The 15,840-nt window shown below is 47.7% G+C and overlaps 7 protein-coding genes across 7 annotated transcripts; 3 read left to right on the top strand and 4 right to left on the bottom strand.

The window, feature by feature from the left end:
• Positions 1-57: 57 nt before the first annotated feature.
• BJ212DRAFT_1300674 (uncharacterized protein) lies at positions 58-926 on the top strand (the record flags this gene model as incomplete). The annotated part of the gene is made up of 4 exons (XM_041333021.1): positions 58-250; positions 380-538; positions 591-852; positions 881-926. The coding sequence occupies 4 exons, from the start codon at positions 58-60 to the stop codon at positions 924-926; spliced, it is 660 nt and encodes a 219-aa protein (XP_041191838.1).
• A 213-nt stretch (positions 927-1,139) lies between these two features.
• Positions 1,140-2,107, bottom strand: BJ212DRAFT_1300673 (uncharacterized protein; the record flags this gene model as incomplete). The annotated part of the gene is made up of 3 exons (XM_041333020.1): positions 1,140-1,738; positions 1,796-1,823; positions 1,883-2,107. The coding sequence occupies 3 exons, from the start codon at positions 2,105-2,107 to the stop codon at positions 1,140-1,142; spliced, it is 852 nt and encodes a 283-aa protein (XP_041191837.1).
• Positions 2,108-3,547: 1,440 nt separating this feature from the next.
• On the top strand, positions 3,548-4,887 carry BJ212DRAFT_1482112 (uncharacterized protein; the record flags this gene model as incomplete). Its single annotated transcript, XM_041340363.1, has 6 exons — positions 3,548-3,691; positions 3,753-3,866; positions 3,910-3,918; positions 3,999-4,337; positions 4,427-4,559; positions 4,607-4,887. The coding sequence occupies 6 exons, from the start codon at positions 3,548-3,550 to the stop codon at positions 4,885-4,887; spliced, it is 1,020 nt and encodes a 339-aa protein (XP_041191836.1).
• Positions 4,888-6,923: 2,036 nt separating this feature from the next.
• BJ212DRAFT_1482111 (uncharacterized protein) lies at positions 6,924-8,218 on the bottom strand (the record flags this gene model as incomplete). The annotated part of the gene is made up of 9 exons (XM_041340362.1): positions 6,924-6,961; positions 7,014-7,310; positions 7,358-7,387; positions 7,439-7,498; positions 7,552-7,616; positions 7,667-7,717; positions 7,766-7,842; positions 7,886-7,946; positions 8,010-8,218. 9 exons carry the CDS (start codon positions 8,216-8,218, stop codon positions 6,924-6,926), a joined length of 888 nt encoding a protein of 295 aa, XP_041191835.1.
• A 1,175-nt stretch (positions 8,219-9,393) lies between these two features.
• On the bottom strand, positions 9,394-10,496 carry BJ212DRAFT_1300670 (uncharacterized protein; the record flags this gene model as incomplete). Its single annotated transcript, XM_041333019.1, has 6 exons — positions 9,394-9,722; positions 9,773-9,832; positions 9,888-9,952; positions 10,106-10,182; positions 10,227-10,279; positions 10,415-10,496. 6 exons carry the CDS (start codon positions 10,494-10,496, stop codon positions 9,394-9,396), a joined length of 666 nt encoding a protein of 221 aa, XP_041191834.1.
• A 1,269-nt stretch (positions 10,497-11,765) lies between these two features.
• Positions 11,766-13,618, bottom strand: BJ212DRAFT_368455 (uncharacterized protein). The gene is made up of 9 exons (XM_041343029.1): positions 13,564-13,618; positions 13,331-13,508; positions 13,079-13,280; positions 12,951-13,026; positions 12,830-12,901; positions 12,731-12,781; positions 12,613-12,677; positions 12,500-12,559; positions 11,766-12,449 (listed from the first exon to the last, which is right to left on the bottom strand). The coding sequence occupies exons 3-9, from the start codon at positions 13,278-13,280 to the stop codon at positions 11,971-11,973; spliced, it is 1,005 nt and encodes a 334-aa protein (XP_041191833.1). The 5' UTR covers positions 13,331-13,508; positions 13,564-13,618; the 3' UTR covers positions 11,766-11,970.
• A 34-nt stretch (positions 13,619-13,652) lies between these two features.
• BJ212DRAFT_368571 (uncharacterized protein) lies at positions 13,653-15,790 on the top strand. Its single transcript, XM_041343030.1, has 7 exons — positions 13,653-14,189; positions 14,239-14,311; positions 14,374-14,442; positions 14,492-14,539; positions 14,596-14,669; positions 14,727-14,782; positions 14,835-15,790. The coding sequence occupies exons 1-7, from the start codon at positions 14,093-14,095 to the stop codon at positions 15,366-15,368; spliced, it is 951 nt and encodes a 316-aa protein (XP_041191832.1). The 5' UTR covers positions 13,653-14,092; the 3' UTR covers positions 15,369-15,790.
• The last annotated feature ends 50 nt before the right edge of the window (positions 15,791-15,840 follow it).

Raw genomic sequence — 15,840 nt, 5'->3', positions numbered from 1 at the left:
ATGCATGACCGGTAAATACTACAGGCATCTGAGGCGGCATGCCACCTCATGCTGAACATGTCACAAGATCTCGGGATATTTACTATGATGTTTCCTACTTCCGAGGTACCTGCACGATGTAGTGAGGTGTTCCGACTGCGCTCGTGCGGCCAGGTTTGGGGCAGAGCAGGTGTAGGCCAGCGGAATTTTGGAGAGGCCAAAGTGAAGGGTAGTGGTGCCGGGGGGCCTGGCGGAGTCCAGGGTCTCGATCGTGCATAGACACATGTAGCACACGCGGTGCAGACCAGTCCATCGATAACAGCTTAATTCTTCTTCGCCCTCTCTCGAGAGGAGTCCAACGATTTTGCAGTCCCAATACTCGTGGCTCTTCACCTGCCAGGTAGTTTGAAGAAGGTTCAACCTCTTCCAAACGAATATTTAGCCATCCAGGTGCCGAGCTGCCCAAGGCACGTGGTTTCCGCTATGTTGTCACCGGTTACGGACCGCGGCCGTAGCTCCCCCAAGTCACTGGGCGAAACATCTCCACAATTAGAGACTGGTGAGCCGCAGATATCGTCATACATGCCGATATATGATCGTATATAAAAAAGGTTATTGGAATATAATGCCATGTACAACGTCGGAAAACCACCGCAATCAACGTAAAGGACCCTGGGGAGACTCTGATCGGCGGCGGCGCCCGTCCGTGGCCAACATCGCTACGAGAAACAGTCGAGGGAGCTACGTCAACACTAGCCAATTTGCTTGGGGAGATGTTTCTGGGCTCAAACTGGCGAAGAGCAAAAACGGGATAGATTATCGTCAGGATAATACTCGATACAGGCGCAGATCTCATAACAAGCTAACGTTACAGTACGTACTCGGAGCAATCGTAATTTAGATGCGTGAAGACAACGATCGATGACCAGCACTTCAAAAACCCCTAATGGGCCCAAAAAAACAAGCAAATAGTGATGAGGCCAGATATAGAGCTGGCGGGTACTAGGTGATGTGTGAGGAATAAATGCTAGGGCGGAACTATAACCAAGGAAGTCCAAATAAGCCAGCAAGAATGTTCAATGGCAAGAAAACTCTCAGCTCTATCAGCATGAGCGAGAAAGTCAAGAATCCAGGAAAGAATATGACAGATACCAAAATGATTAGACCATGACAAGTCTTCCCATAACGTACGTTCCTCCATTCACGAGGCCGACGTTCCCTACATCTTTGCCGCCGAACCCTACGGCTGGGCCCGGGAGGGTACCTTTCCATCCACAAGGGTGATAAGGCGTGAGGCCAACACTCTCATCCCATGAGTTGCGCTCCTCAACCCACTCGTTGGATACCTCATCTTTGACTGCCGTAACAGGTGGGAGGGGGACGGTAGTCGCTTTTGTAGACTCTACGGGGAAGAGATTGAATGGAAGAAGGGATGTCGGTATCCATTGCGACGGGGACGGAGCACGACGTCGCCTCTTTGCGGACGCCTTAGGCTGTTCTGATGGTGACGTAGTCGATTCATCGCGAGCACGCTTATTCGGTCGCGAATCTGAATCTGATGATGCGGCAACACCTGAGGCAGTGGAAGCCTCTGCCGGCGGGACGGATGTGACTTCTTGTGACGTCCCAGCAGAATCACTAGATGTCATCTGGTTTGTGCGATTCGCAGTGTTTACGGGCTTAAGAATGCACCGCTTAACGTGACGGTTAAGATTGGACGCAACGCCAAAACGACGGCCACAAGTGTCACACACGAACGCTACAATTTCAATCTCAAGTTTTAGCGTCGCACGACCGCAGCAATTTTGAAACATACCTTTTTCTCCTGTATGTACGAGCAAATGCTGCGAGGCAGAGACATTTTACATGAGCTAGCTATTTATAGCGGCAGAATAATATTGACCTTTCTCAATGTGGAGGGCCTATCAAAAGATTTCTCGCACATCCAGCAGGCATGCTTCTTTTCCCGTGGTCTTGGGCCTGAGCTTTCACTTTTGGCGTTGCGCGATGCCGCGGACCTGGAAGAGCTGGCACATGCAGTGCGAATGGATTGTGTTATCTCGGCAGGGGTGGTGGAAGGCCCGGGTAATGGCAGGGCAGGTGGGAGCGGCGGCGATGGGTGAGCCATGTTGGACGATGTTGGAAGATCAATACAGTAAGAATGCGACGAAGAAGAAAAATGTGACGACGATGGGCTTTTATCGCATGCAGGGTATGGGTAGTGTAGTTGTTGCTGGTAGAATAAAGGCAGTGCGTCCGACCACTCACATGAGGTATGGCCGCCGGCGATGGTACGAAAGTTAGCTAAAGATGGGGGTATATCTAGGGATATAGGTGGTCCGGTGACCATGGCACGTAGGGCCGACGTTGTCGATGCGCCGCTATCTTGGAGAGAACATCTACCGCTCTGTATATCGTATGCGTCGTAGATGGATGATCTTTCTAAGAAGCCTGCGACCCAATCCGACGTGTTTGACTGGGAAAGAGACGGACCCAGTTGAGCGCTCTGTATATGGTGCTGCCGAAAACTAGGCTGTTGAACAAGAGGGCTCGGACACTGCATCATGGCGTGGACGTCAGGGGGCAGCTGGGTATCGACGAGGAGGACGAAGCCTGATGAAGTTCACGCCAATTTTGTGAGCAAGGAAAGCTTATATATATAATTCGTTGGGTACATCCGTTGCAACCCTAAAGGTGCGAAGACATAAAGAAAACGAGGACCAAATCTATGAAGGCCCAGGCAACGAGCAGCTGCTTTACGGCAGAAATTAGCATTCGACCCCAGCGGCTCGCACCGATTTCTGCAATTGTAATTAGGCGTGGACCAACCAACTGGAGCTGAGGCTAGCTCATCTGAGAACTCCGATAACTCATCTTGAACTCATCGCTTTCGCAGGAAGCCTCGGAGGCCCGCGTGTTGTTGGGGAAGACCACAGGCCAACTGCTGCAGGAAGGAAATTGTTGCATCAATATTGACATACTCTAATGGGCTGTCGGTCCGTAATAACAAAGGTCTACTTCCCCCACTGGCACGCGTTGACTCGAGCAACAACATCTCAGCTTCCACTCGATTCTCGGCGGAGCGGAAATACCACGCTCGGTATGCCTCGTTGTCTGAGTACTACGATGATGGCCCACAGACTTCCTTTCCGGTGGTACTTCGAAGGGTTCTCTTTGACCACGCAGGTGGCAGATATGAGCAACGACGATCCCGGTGCATTCAGATGCATTTGAGGAAATGAAGCATTCCTCGTGTGGGATGGAAATAGAAGAACAGCTCGTTGGATATGCATGCTTGAATCTGTGTTTCTCCTATACTTAGTTTAATAATTAGTCAATGGAAATGACGCAGCCGCCGGTAGTGGAATCATGGAGGCGGCAGCACAGGAAATTCATTTCTGATTGCAGATAGCAACAAGATCAAGTTCGTTCATAGTTGAACTTCTTCAGGGCCCGAGGCTCAAGCGGAATCAATTACGTTTGTAGACTCTTGTTAATTTTCAAGGCTTTTGATAAACAATTCAAAACAACGCTTCTTCAAGTTACTTTCTAGACACAAGCCCGTACCATGACAATAACAGCTGCGCAAAAGACCGCTATAGAAGAGGTCATTGAAATTATAGTTGCAGCAACCCCAGCTCGCGGAAAGCGTCAATTATCTCAATTGTTTATGGATCTGGTGGATAGATCAGAGTGGCCTGAGTATTATGAGGTATTTTTAATATTCCGCGGAAACGAACGCTGGACACGTCCAAATTATGTTTATTTCATAGGTTATACCCGAGCCCCGATGTATCAACGCCATTAAGTCAAGCGTTGAACGAAACAGATACAAGGACGCGCTGAACGCAGTATACCGATCTGTCGCTCGTGTTTTGGAACGCGTTGTTCTACAACGAACCAGATAGTCAAATTGCTACTGATGCGCAGACCCTCAAGGTTCGTTTTCCACTTCTTGTCCGCGGCGCAATTGCCCTGAACACCGATTGGGCTTTCCGACGTTATCTATTCGCGTTCAGACTGTACTCGAAACTGAATGGCAGAAGAGAAGCATTCTTCCTGTGCCCCGACACTCGCCACCTCCCTCATCTGCTCAAAAGGTCCACGGAACGGGTCCCGCTGCACCGCCGCAGCCCTTTGTTATGCAGTCTTCCACTTCTACAACAACCAAACTGAGGACAACAGTTCCAACTTCCGCTGTACCTCCAACTTCCGAGTCACAGACCACCAAATCCACTCCTCTAAAGGGACCAGTGGCTGCAGAAGAAAAGGTCGGGGATAGTGAGGCGATCGTCCGCCAGCAGCTTGAGAAAAGTCTCCCAAGATGGCAAGGCTTTGGAGAACTAGGGATGTCCGAGGTCAGCAAGGCAAGTATTCATGAATAGACCACTCAACCGTGGTGATGTTTAATCCCCGTTTTTATACTTACATACTTGCTATGCCACAGGACCGACTGGTCGAAATTGCGCACAGTCCTCCTAAGACTCACACGCACGAGGACAATCGTGACCGGACCATGCTGACCGCGGCAGGAAATTTGACTGTTCCCCCAATTGACGACAAGCTTCCCCCCGAAACGAGTGAGTTTTTTGTTATCGTTTTCTAATCCGCTTACACCTTTTATTAGTAAAACATTTTGATCGCTCTCCGGACACAAACGAGTTGTTCTGGTTTGCCGCTCCTCCAATGAATACCGCTCGGACACCACCCCCACAGCATAGTCTGGCGTACCTACATTTCTTGGCGACGAAACGCAAGAAAGAACTGGACGTGGGCTCAGACGCCATGGATGTCGATGGTGATGCTGCTTCAATAGGTCTTTCAAGTCGGCAGCACACAGTTGCGCCTCCAACAGTTAACGAAATTATGCAAGCAACCATAAATTCTGCATCTACCGAGCACTTTTAGACAATTATCTGCTTCATTGTTATGATAGCCTAAGTTAGGTTTCTTTTGGTCCGCCCCCTCGTACTCATTGGTTGGCGTGCCATACAGACTTAATTGCTGCCCAGAAGAGTTTCGTCCTTTTTGACAGCTCTTTCAACGCTATTTTCTAACATTGTCCAACCTATTCGTCAATATTAATTCAATCTGCATGATTTAAGCGCAAACTTGAGTCGGGAAGAAGTCAGGCCATCTGTATCTGTGTATTGTACAGGTGAAATGTACTGCAACGCGTACTCGAGTCAGGTGAAATCAAGTTGGACGTAAGTCATATATTCACGCACCAAAACATCTTGATTGTTACCAGATGCCCTTAGTATTGAGACGCTGAATCTGATAGGTTACCCGATTCTACCACTACCTTTACGACCACATCGCGATAGATAATTAATGCAGTCTTCAATAAGCGCATCCTCGTGCCGCTCAAATCCGCGGAGAGCGTAATCTTGTCAGCGTCGACAAGTGACGCAGAACATCTCCTAGCCTGAGTAATCGAGTCTGCTTCGCGAGTAAAAATCAAGGAGATGGTGATACTCGACAAACAATGATCTGGTGGCAGTTTAGCACTATTCTTTGGTTCCAGACACGTTCATCGAAGATAGGCTCCGGTCATTACGTTCGGCATGACGACGTTTTAGATGACGACGAAGCAGTAAGACCGATCTGAGGGCGGAATCGGCCACAGATCAAAATTTTATTTACAGTCTGTCCCAAATTGCGATCCTACAGTAAAAGTCTGATTCTTCCCAGGGACTCCCTATTCAACCTTGGACCTCAAGCATATTGGATCTTCAGAGCGATCATTTTTGCCTTCGACCTCCCTCCCAATCCCTTTCCACCTTCTTTCGGTGCATACACATGTGACTTCGGGGTTGGAAGTCAGTCAAAAGATTCCCCTCCGCAAACTACGATATAACGGCGGCCCCCTTAGTCTGCGAGGTTCTTCCCACCACGAAGTTTTCTCTGTCGCCATACTGCCTGGTTGTACCGTTACGTGTATTAAGAACTTGCTCGACGGACTTTTCGACAATATGTACGTATGTAATGATCTGGTTTCCCCTACATAGGCAGAAGGACGGCAATCATTTCTTCTTTATTATGGGAATAATCGGCAGCACTGGGCCTCGTGCCGCGCATAGTACATTATTTTTGATTTTTAAATATCCAACGGAATACATTACGAGCACGTCCAAATGTGCAAGTACTTGCAAGAAGAACTCGTTTCCTCTTGCAATTGATATCTCAAGAGGTAATTTCCTGATCGTGCTTCTCCTGCGGCACGCCTCCATGTTCGAGACTCAAGTCCAAGTTCATTACGGAGGCGTGGTTTCGAATCTTGCCAAGTTATTGCAGTAGAAGCTAGCGGACTAATTCTACCACTCATAATTATGCGAGGTCTAGAACTTCACGGCTTTTGCTGTTTCTCGAGGAGGATCTTTGTTCTTACCACTAGGCGCCAGCTAGGCAGCAATATCAATCGGTATGACAATCTTTGCGTCCAATGATTCAAATATGGTAGCCTGATCCTGGAACCTCATGCCACTTGAGACTTTGAATCTACCGAGGGGGATCATCACCTTCTGTTGATTCATCCTGTAAACTCGTTACAAGGATGACTAGGGGTGCACTGGTTTACTTCTGATCTTCAAGTTAGCGCCTTCACGTCCGGGGAATTGGAAACTGGAGTAGACTGGAGCACGTGTGAAACTCAAATTTTGAGTTTATGAAAGAGAACGAAAGAATGCCAGAAGTTTGTCTATATCTCGTGATAAATCAAAATATTGTATTTTAATAACGACGGAAGTTCATGTCTCGCGAGATGATGGGAACGACGGGATATACGAGATACTGACAGAACGCGCGGAGACAGAGAGAAACTCCGTGACCCCGCTTTGCCTATATTTTGCATCATAGCAAGATCAGTAAGATTGTGAAATACGAGACTGGCACAGAGACAATTACAGTAAATTTTGCGCGTCCGAGCCAAGGCCAGAAAGACCTTACTTAAACCATTGGTATAGCGTCGGAGGGCTGTCTGCTGTTTGTAGTGTGGAGAGACGTGGCCGCCCGCGGCGGAGGTGAGAATGAACCTTGCAGAGAGGGGTAAGCCATCTGGGGCTGTGGAGAGTACACGGTCCCATATTGCGACGGAGACAAGGACTGCCCATACAACACAGGAGAGCCGAACGACTGAGAAAAGTCGGATGAATCTGACGGAAAACGATTATGTGTCATGCGAGTTGCCGCACCATCGCCTCTGTCTATGAATGGCTGCTGGTTGACGACAGAGGCGTAAGCTCCTTTCTTGTACACGTGGCGTCTGTACACTAGATAGGCGCCAACGGCAAAAAGCGAGAGAGCAGCCAAGGTTCCAATGGTGCCGCCCACTATCGCACCCACGTCAGTTGATTTTGAACTTGAACCGCTAGATGACGATAAGGCGCTCGGGTGATACTAGAAGAATCTGGGACCAGATCAACATCGGTGGTGAAGAAACGAAAACAACCTAACATACTCCTTTGATAGGTAGCGTTTGCATCCATGATATTGAAAGTCGCAGATGTCCATGTTGTCGCTAAATAAACTCGTTAGTTGGCATAACGCGTTCGAAAGACAAAACCAACTCACGATCAGTAGTAGCCCAATAAGGTATGGAAGCATTTCCAGCAAGCACATATCCAGAAGGGAAGTATCTGTAAGATATTGTGAGCCCAGCTCAACAAATCACGAAACCTGAACAAACTTCTCTGTCCACGATGAGTTGGTGGTGCATCCAGATGCCCATTCAGCCCATCTATTTAATCATTAATGTTTCCCGAAGAACACAAGATAAATGACTTACTCCCAGATAGCAGAATCATTACTGCCTTGACATATAGTGCACGCCATCATAAGATTATAGGACGACCAAGAACTGCACTAATATCAGAATAATCAGAGACTCAGTTGTTACCTCACTCACCAATAACATTGATTTGCGGTCGAAGAATTTGGCAAGGAGTACGAATAGCCATTCATCAGGACTGGTTGGTCATAGTCTTAGAGCGCGCACATGAGTTTACAGCCAAGAAATAAGGAAAATTCACATGCTGTTGTTCCCAGAACATGCAGCCTCGACATAAGCGACAGTAAGACAAGGCGAGTCGCCCTGACCATCGTCCATCCATGAGTATTCACTAGTGCAGGTGGCAGGTGAGACGATACTGCGCTTGACTGAATGGACTTGTACGGCTAGGATAGTCGAAATATATGGAATTATAGATACAAGCCGATGGAAACCCAAGGACGCGACCATGATGTGGGCTAAGACGCACTACCAGAGGATAAGGGATATGAACAAGCACAAGCATGCGGGTTATCCGAATGAGTGCAAGCATACTCTTATCTCCATGTTCCAGCGCTCAGAAGAAGCACTGTCTGGTGACCTTGGGCATATGGCCGGACGCAATGTTCTTGCCTGATGCTATCAAAGCGCCAGCGCTAAATACTGAGTCGACTCGTCTGTGAGATTAGGAAATGAAACCATTTTCAAACAAACATAATACAAATCTAGAACTCCTGGTCGAACATATGGTGTCAAACAAGTTCAAATCTGTAAATGGTCGTCAACTTTCAAACCACTACGACGTCGTCGACAAGATAGTCAACGAGTACGTAATTGTACGACGAATCCCTATATATAATTAGGCCCATGCCGTCAACACTAGCATGCATATACTATACTTCGACTTGTCTTCAAAAACTGGGCATCTGTAGATATCCGAACCGTTTCAGATTGCGCCACAGGTCGAATTCATCGATGAATATTAATCATGATTCATATCAGCACCTGTGTGGCTACAATGCGGCTGTAGCTTTACTTTCATTACCCGACAACTCAGTTTGTCCCACCCCCACCATATGTCAACCCATTCAAAATTTTAAGATCTCCAAAGTTTGGCAAGTGGCATCAGTCTTCATCCTGTAAAACTCGGAAGGGTGGCTATATCGTTTTGAACCGAGGATTGCGCTTTCACGTCTGCGGAGTTGCCAACTGGACAAGTTGGGTCTGGAAGAGAACGAAGGAACGACAGAGGCGTACCCTGCGTGATTTCAATCAGAACACCGTTATTTTAACAACTGACATCATCATAAGACGGCGGTAACGACGGCATAAATGGCATGTTGATAGAATGCGAAGAAATTCCTTGACCCCAACCTTGCCTGTTATAGAAACATAAATAAAGTCGCGAAGAGATTGGTCAGGAGATGATAGGTATAACTATATCGAATGCAGACGTCGACGCGTCCAACAGTTCAAGGTATAAGAACTTGTAAGAAATATCTTACTGTTAAACCATTGGTATGACATCGGGATGCTGGCTGTTATAAGGATATGCAGTGTAGACGGACATGTCTGTCCGCGGAAGAGGTGATAATGAACTTTGCAGAGATGGGTTTGCGATCTGAGGTTGTGAAGAATATGCAATCTCATGCCGCTGCAATGGAGATACGGGCTGCTCGTACAATGCAAGAGGGCCTGACATTGATGGAGCGAAGTTGGATGTAGTCGGACGGGATACGGTTATGTGTGCCTGACGATGACATAAAGGTCGTCCCTTGTCGGTTGATAGCAAAGGCATGAACTCCTTCCCTGTATACGTGGCGTCTATACAGCAGATACGCGGCAATGGCGAGAAATAAGAGTGCGGCTGCACCTCCGATGGTACCGCCGACTATCGCACCCATGTCAGTTGATTTTGAGCTTGAACTTGAATCGCTAGATGATGGTGAGGCGCCCAGGGTGATACTAGAAGAATCTGGACCAGATCAACAGCAGTAATGGATAGATATAATTAACCCAACATACTCTTCTGATAAGTAGCGTTTGCATCCATGATATTGAAAGTCGCAGATGTCCATGTTGTCGCTAAAAAAAACTCGTCAGTTGGCACTACGCGTTCGGAAGACAAAAACTAACTCACGATCAGTAGTAGCCCAGTAAGGTATGGAAGCATTTCCGGCAGGTACATATCCAGAAGGGAAATATCTGTAAGATATTGTTGTGAGCGCAGCTCAACAAATCACTGAAACCTGAACAAACTTCTCTGTCCACGATGAGTTGGTGGTGCATCCATTTGTCCATTGAGCCCATCTATCTAATCATTAATGTTTCCCGAGGAACACAAGATAAATGACTTACTCCCAGATAGCAGAATCATTACTGCCTTGACATATAGTGCACGCCATCATAAGATTATAGGACGACCAAGAACTGCACTAATATCAGAATCATCGGAGATGCAGCCGTCACCCCCACTTACCAATAACATGGATTTGCGGTCGTCGAATTTGGCAAGGAGTACGAATAGCCGTTCTGCAGGACTGGTTGGTTATAGTCTTAGAGCGCGCACATGAGTTTGCAGCCAAGAAATAAGGAAAATCCACATGCTGTTCCCAAAACATGGAGCCTCGACATAAGCGACAGTAATACAAGGTGAATAGCCCTGACTGTCGTCCATCCATGAGAATCCATCAAGGCAGACTGCAGACGAGATGATATTGCGGGAGAGTGGATGGACTTGTACTGCCATGGTAGTCGAAACAACTGAAATCACAGACACAACTAGGAAGAAACTCGAGGACGTGACGGGCTAAGACGCGCTGCTAGAGGGCAAGGGATATGGGCAAGCATGCAGGTTATCCGAATGAGTGCAATACCGTCATGATCTTATCTCCAAGATCCAGCGTTCGGAATAGGCATATCTGGTGACCTTGAAGGAATCATGGCATATGGACCGTAAGACCGGACGCAATGTTCTTGCCTGATGAATCAAAGCGCTGGCACTGAAATTTGAGATTGGGAAATGAAACCGTCCATTTCCAAATAAAAATGATACAGAAGTAACAGAACTTCTGCGGAATGGTTGCTTTGCTTGACAAGGTTTCTTTCACCTTCCAACTAGCATTGTCGTGCAAATTCATGATGGTCGTATGGAAGGAAAACCAACCTACATCCAGTCAATGGCTGTGCCACGAAGCTGAGCACATCACGTGATCATAGATTATCAGATGTGCGATCTCGACTTCGAAGTGCCATGTTCCCCCGCGCTTCGCGCCCTCACGTCCAGAAGACCCAGTAGATAGACTTGTAAAGCCTGGCGTTCTTGCAACTAAGCTATTACCTGGTGACATTAATATTGCAGTGATCGTCCTGAGTCCTTTCCTTGTGTCTTCACCTCAAGTGTTACTACAAGCTGTCCCCATAGTAAATACACACCGTGACTGGCATCATGATATCGTGATCCATCAATAGTAAGTAGTCGACCGGTAAACGTTAACGTCGACCTTCAAACCACTACGACGTCACCAACAAGACACGTAGTTGACCAGGAATGGTACGACGAATCCGTATATATAGGTAGGTCCATACCTCCAACTACTTCGATATCCGAACCGTTTCGAATTGCGCCACAGGCTGAATTCATCAATGATTCAACGCCTGTGTGGCTGCAATGCGGCTGTAGCTTTACTTTTATTACCCGACAACTCAGTCTGTCGCCGCCATGCGTCAACCTGCTCAATTTTTTGAAGATCTCCAAAGTTCGGCAAGTAGTATAGTCTTCGTCCTGTAAAACTCGGAAGGTGGCTATGCCGCTTTTAACCGATGCTTTGGAATTGTGCCTTCGCGTCCGTGTAGTTGCCAACTGGACGAGTTGGAAGAGAACAGAGGAATAAACAGAAATGCCGCCGCATACGCCCAAAACGTGAAATACCTGAAACTACTTTCAGCATCAGCGCATTAATGTACGATTTGGGAACTCAGGTGCCGTTGTTATTTTAACACAGCATTAGATTATCATTAATATCGCCATAAGTTGGCGGGAACGACGGCATAAATGACATACTGATAGAATGCGAAGTAAGAAAGTCCTAATCCCCCCTTGCCTGTCATAAAAAAATAAGTAAATCGTAAGGACATTGGCCAGGAGATCATAGTATAAGGTACCGAATGCGAGCGCGTGCGACAGTTCAAGCTATGAAGAACTTGTAAGAAACACCCTACCGTTAAACCATTGGTATGACATCGGAACGTTGGCCATTACCAGTATATGTAGTGTAGACGGACATATTTGTCTGCGGAAGAGGTGAGAATGAACCTTGCAGAGATGGGTATGTAGTCTGAGGTTGTGAAGAATATACAATCTCATTCTGCGGCGGCGGCGGGGATACGGACTGCCCATACAATGCAAGAGGGCCCGACATTGATGGAGCGAAGTTGGATGTGTCGGAGGGGAAACGGCTATGTGTGCCTGACGATGACATAAAGGTCGTCCCTTGTTGGTTGATGGCAGAGACATGAACTCCTTTCCTGTATACATGGCGTCTGTATAGTATATAGGCGCCAATGGCGAGAAGCAAGAGTGCGGCTGCGCCTCCGATGGTACCACCAACTATTGCACCCACGTCAATTGATTTTGAGCTTGAACTGCTAGATGATGGACCGCTAGATGACGATGGGGGACTAGGAATTATGTAGGAAGGATCTGGGGCAGATCAACATCGGTGATGAAGAAACGAAAACAACCTAACATACTCTTCTGATAAGTAGCGTTCGCATCTATGATATTGAAAGTCGCAGATGTCCATGTTGTCGCTAAAAAAACTCGTCAGTTGGCATTGCATGTTCGGAAGACAGAACCAACTCACGATCAGTAATAGCCCAGTAAGGTATGGAAGCATTTCCAGCAAGCACATATCCAGAAGGGAAATATCTGTAAGATATTGTTGTGAGCGCAGCTCAACAAATCATGAAACCTGAACAAACTTCTCTGTCCACGATGAGTTGGTGGTGCATCCATTTGTCCATTGAGCCCATCTATTTAATCATTAATGTTTCCCGAGGAACACAATATGGATGACTTGCTCCCAGATAGCAGAATCATTATTGTTTTGGCATATAGTGCACGCCATCATAAGATTATAAGATGACCAAGAACTGCACTAATATCAGAATCATCGGAGACGCAGCCCTCACCCCCACTTACCAATAACATGGATTTGCGGTCGTCGAATTTGGCAAGGAGTACGAATAGCCGTTCTTCAGGACTGGTTGATCATAATCTTAGAGCGCGCATATGAGTTTACAGCCAAGAAATAAGGAAAATTCACATGCTGTTGCTCCCAGAACATGCGGCCTCGACATAAGCGACAGTAAGACAAGGTGAGTCGCCTTGGCCGTCGTCCATCCATGAGTATTCACTACTGCAGGTGGCAGGTGAGACGATACTGCGCTTGACTGGATGGACTTGTACTGCCAGGATAGTTGAAATATATGGAATTATAGACACAAACCGATAGAAACACAAGGACACCATGTTGGAGGAGTAAGCTAGGATACACTACTAGGGGGATGTGGGGAACTTATCGTTAGGTCAGGGCTCGTCTCAGGCTTGTCTGGTGACCTGCCTGTGCGCGCGGATGAGTCGGACCCACAGTGAGCGCTACTGCTTGGAGTGTACACGTGGGAGTACTCTCAGGCTTGTCATGGTCGACGGTTGTGATCTTCAAGCTTCAGCGCTAGCGCTTCAAGCCCACAAGTGACACTGGTCAGCAACTCGATAATGAAGTGATTATATGGTAATTCTCTAGGGAACACACATAGTATACATATCCATCCTTTGAAATGATTTCGGAAGTGCATCTGGAAGCTGGCATCCGGGCTGTGTAGTACTGCAATACGGCTATTATATTGTTACCCGACTGCTCCCTCCCATCTGTCAACTCACTTTGACGCCAAGGAGTCAGGCCCATCTTCGAAGTTCGGCAGTAGTTTTCAAAATTTCCCAGTTTGTAAAGACGGTGGTATGCCCTGGCTCACCTATTCCTATCATGGCCATTCTAACTTGGTCCACGGGGCTTCATTCCGAGAAGTGACAGAGGGCGCGCCTACTATCCAAGACCTATGGCCCGCGTTTAGCCGTGCAGCGTCTCTCAGCCTTCACCGGTCACCTTGCAGCTTGCGTTCTCTATTCGTCGTCACTGTTTTCTCTTCTGGTTCCATTCGCTGCCGCCAAAGATCAGCTTACAGGTCATTGCTTCACTGCCATCTCGATTGCGTTTCTGGCTCTGTAATATCACAACTTCTTCATAAGTTATCTCAACCTCACTAACAGAAAATCGAGCCAGAATGTCGTGTCCACTGGCAGCTTGGTCCGTGAATACCGGGCAGCAATCGCCATGTGAAATAGTGTCGTCAGTGTACGGTTCGTGCTCGAACAATACAAGTAAGCCCTCACCTATGGTCTTCGTTGTGATATGCCTGAGTCGCTTCAGGTGGTACCATCTCTCCTACCTCTTCCGAAGACTCCTTCGTTCCCGTTGCCTCAAATGCGACCCTATGTACTTGGTAAGTCACATTTGTATAAAGTCGGCGTGATTTTTTAAAACGAGAATGGGCACTATGAACAGTTCCTGGGCAAGTTACAACTTGTTAAGTGCTTGTACGTTTTGTGCCACGGAATCCCCCTCTTTGGTGAGGTAAGTCTCTTATGCCCGCTCGCAGTTCGCTGTAGTAAACTTGGCATAGCTGGGATACATGGATAAAGAATTGCGATGGATTGACGTCAACAACAACGTGAGTCTATATAAGCCTCTTTTCTGCTGATCTGATTTTTTACGTGACTCTCAAAGATACTTTCCTTGGGATTCGGGAATAAGGCTCCCTTCTAACGCCGCGATAATACCTTATTATGCGAGCTCCAATCGTAAGTTCTGATAACAGGACTGCTAAGCTCCCTTATCATGAATGATCTTGCAGCTAGTAGCTACCCCAGTGCGACATTTGACGAGTCCGTTGCCTCCGCTATCAGCGCTGCGTGTAAGCTCATCCGACTATGTCAGTCAAATTCGCACTGACTTTTATTAGCAAGACCCAACTTGAATGGATCACCCCTTCCCAGCACTTCGTCCTCCTCGGATTCATCCAGTTCTTCAACTCCTGTTGGTCCGATTGTTGGAGGTGTTGTCGGGGGAACAGTTCTGCTGCTTCTGTTGTGTGGCTTCTTCTTCTTCATTATTTACCGGAAGCGCAGAAGAGCAGCGCAGTTCCCGTCCAAAATGATACCGCCCATATTGAACGGCCCACCCTTCGCTGTGGCGACCAGAGGCTCGACAACTCGTGCTCCCCTCGCACCATCGGGATACCCTCAGACATCAGCTGCGATGTCTACCTCTCCTTACGCTATTCAGTCCAATCATGTTCGCAACGTTCATTCAGTAACGAGTCTCCAATCGCTCAACATCGCTTCACCCACTTCCGCTGGGCATGCTATGGCTTTGTCGCCCCATATCGCCCCTATATTATCACCCGTCAGCGATGCAGCCGACGTAATCACTCCATTCCTTACCACCCAACCAAGCCGACCAGGCACGCCAGACAGAAAGAGCGCCCAAAGCCACGGTGAGCCTGCGCATGAGCGCGCCGCGTCACCCCAATCTCAAAGATCACGCATGAACCCGCCCCCTTATACCCCATCATCTCCCACGTCCTCAGACCATGCCCGCACTGGGTCCAACTCTTCCAGGAGGCTTTCTGTCATGAGGCACTTCACGCGAGAAGGCGGCTCAGGGGATATGACTATCAACTCAGTCATGGGACAGAAGAGGACGCACTCCCCGAGGATGCACTCTGGAACGAGTGCTGAGAGCGCCAGAAGTGAATCAACTACCAGGAGTGCGAGCGACAATGGTCGGAGTATAAGGACTGCCCTTGAACGCACTACAACGACGGCTGCTTCAAGTTCGCGTCGGCCTGCTGTGTAAAGAATATCTTTGTATTTGTTTCTTCTTCTTGGACCCTCGTTTATCTTCCATTGGGTGTAGACAATACGTGCGGTGTTGAACTGTGGTCGTATATATTTCGTCTATGTAGTAATG

This window comes from Suillus subaureus (genome assembly GCF_016647635.1).
Source record: "Suillus subaureus strain MN1 chromosome Unknown BJ212scaffold_21, whole genome shotgun sequence".
Classification (NCBI taxonomy): Eukaryota; Fungi; Basidiomycota; class Agaricomycetes; order Boletales; family Suillaceae; genus Suillus; species Suillus subaureus.
The sequence above is the reverse complement of the archived record's forward strand: the minus strand, read 5'-3'. Positions and strand labels throughout refer to the sequence as shown.

Bases quoted from the DNA above. Each gene is read 5' to 3' on its own strand.
- BJ212DRAFT_368455 (XM_041343029.1), bottom strand. From the start codon at position 13,280: ATGGTGTCCTTGTGTTTCTATCGGTTTGTGTCTATAATTCCATATATT. The intron at 13,027-13,078 runs GCATGTGAATTT...GCGCGCTCTAAG, and splicing joins CGCATGTTCTGGGAGCAACA to ATTATGATCAACCAGTCCTG. The intron at 12,678-12,730 runs GTTTGTTCAGGT...AATATCTTACAG, and splicing joins AACTCATCGTGGACAGAGAA to ATATTTCCCTTCTGGATATG.
- BJ212DRAFT_368571 (XM_041343030.1), top strand. From the start codon at position 14,093: ATGTCGTGTCCACTGGCAGCTTGGTCCGTGAATACCGGGCAGCAATCG. The intron at 14,190-14,238 runs GTAAGCCCTCAC...GAGTCGCTTCAG, and splicing joins TTCGTGCTCGAACAATACAA to GTGGTACCATCTCTCCTACC. The intron at 14,312-14,373 runs GTAAGTCACATT...CACTATGAACAG, and splicing joins AATGCGACCCTATGTACTTG to TTCCTGGGCAAGTTACAACT.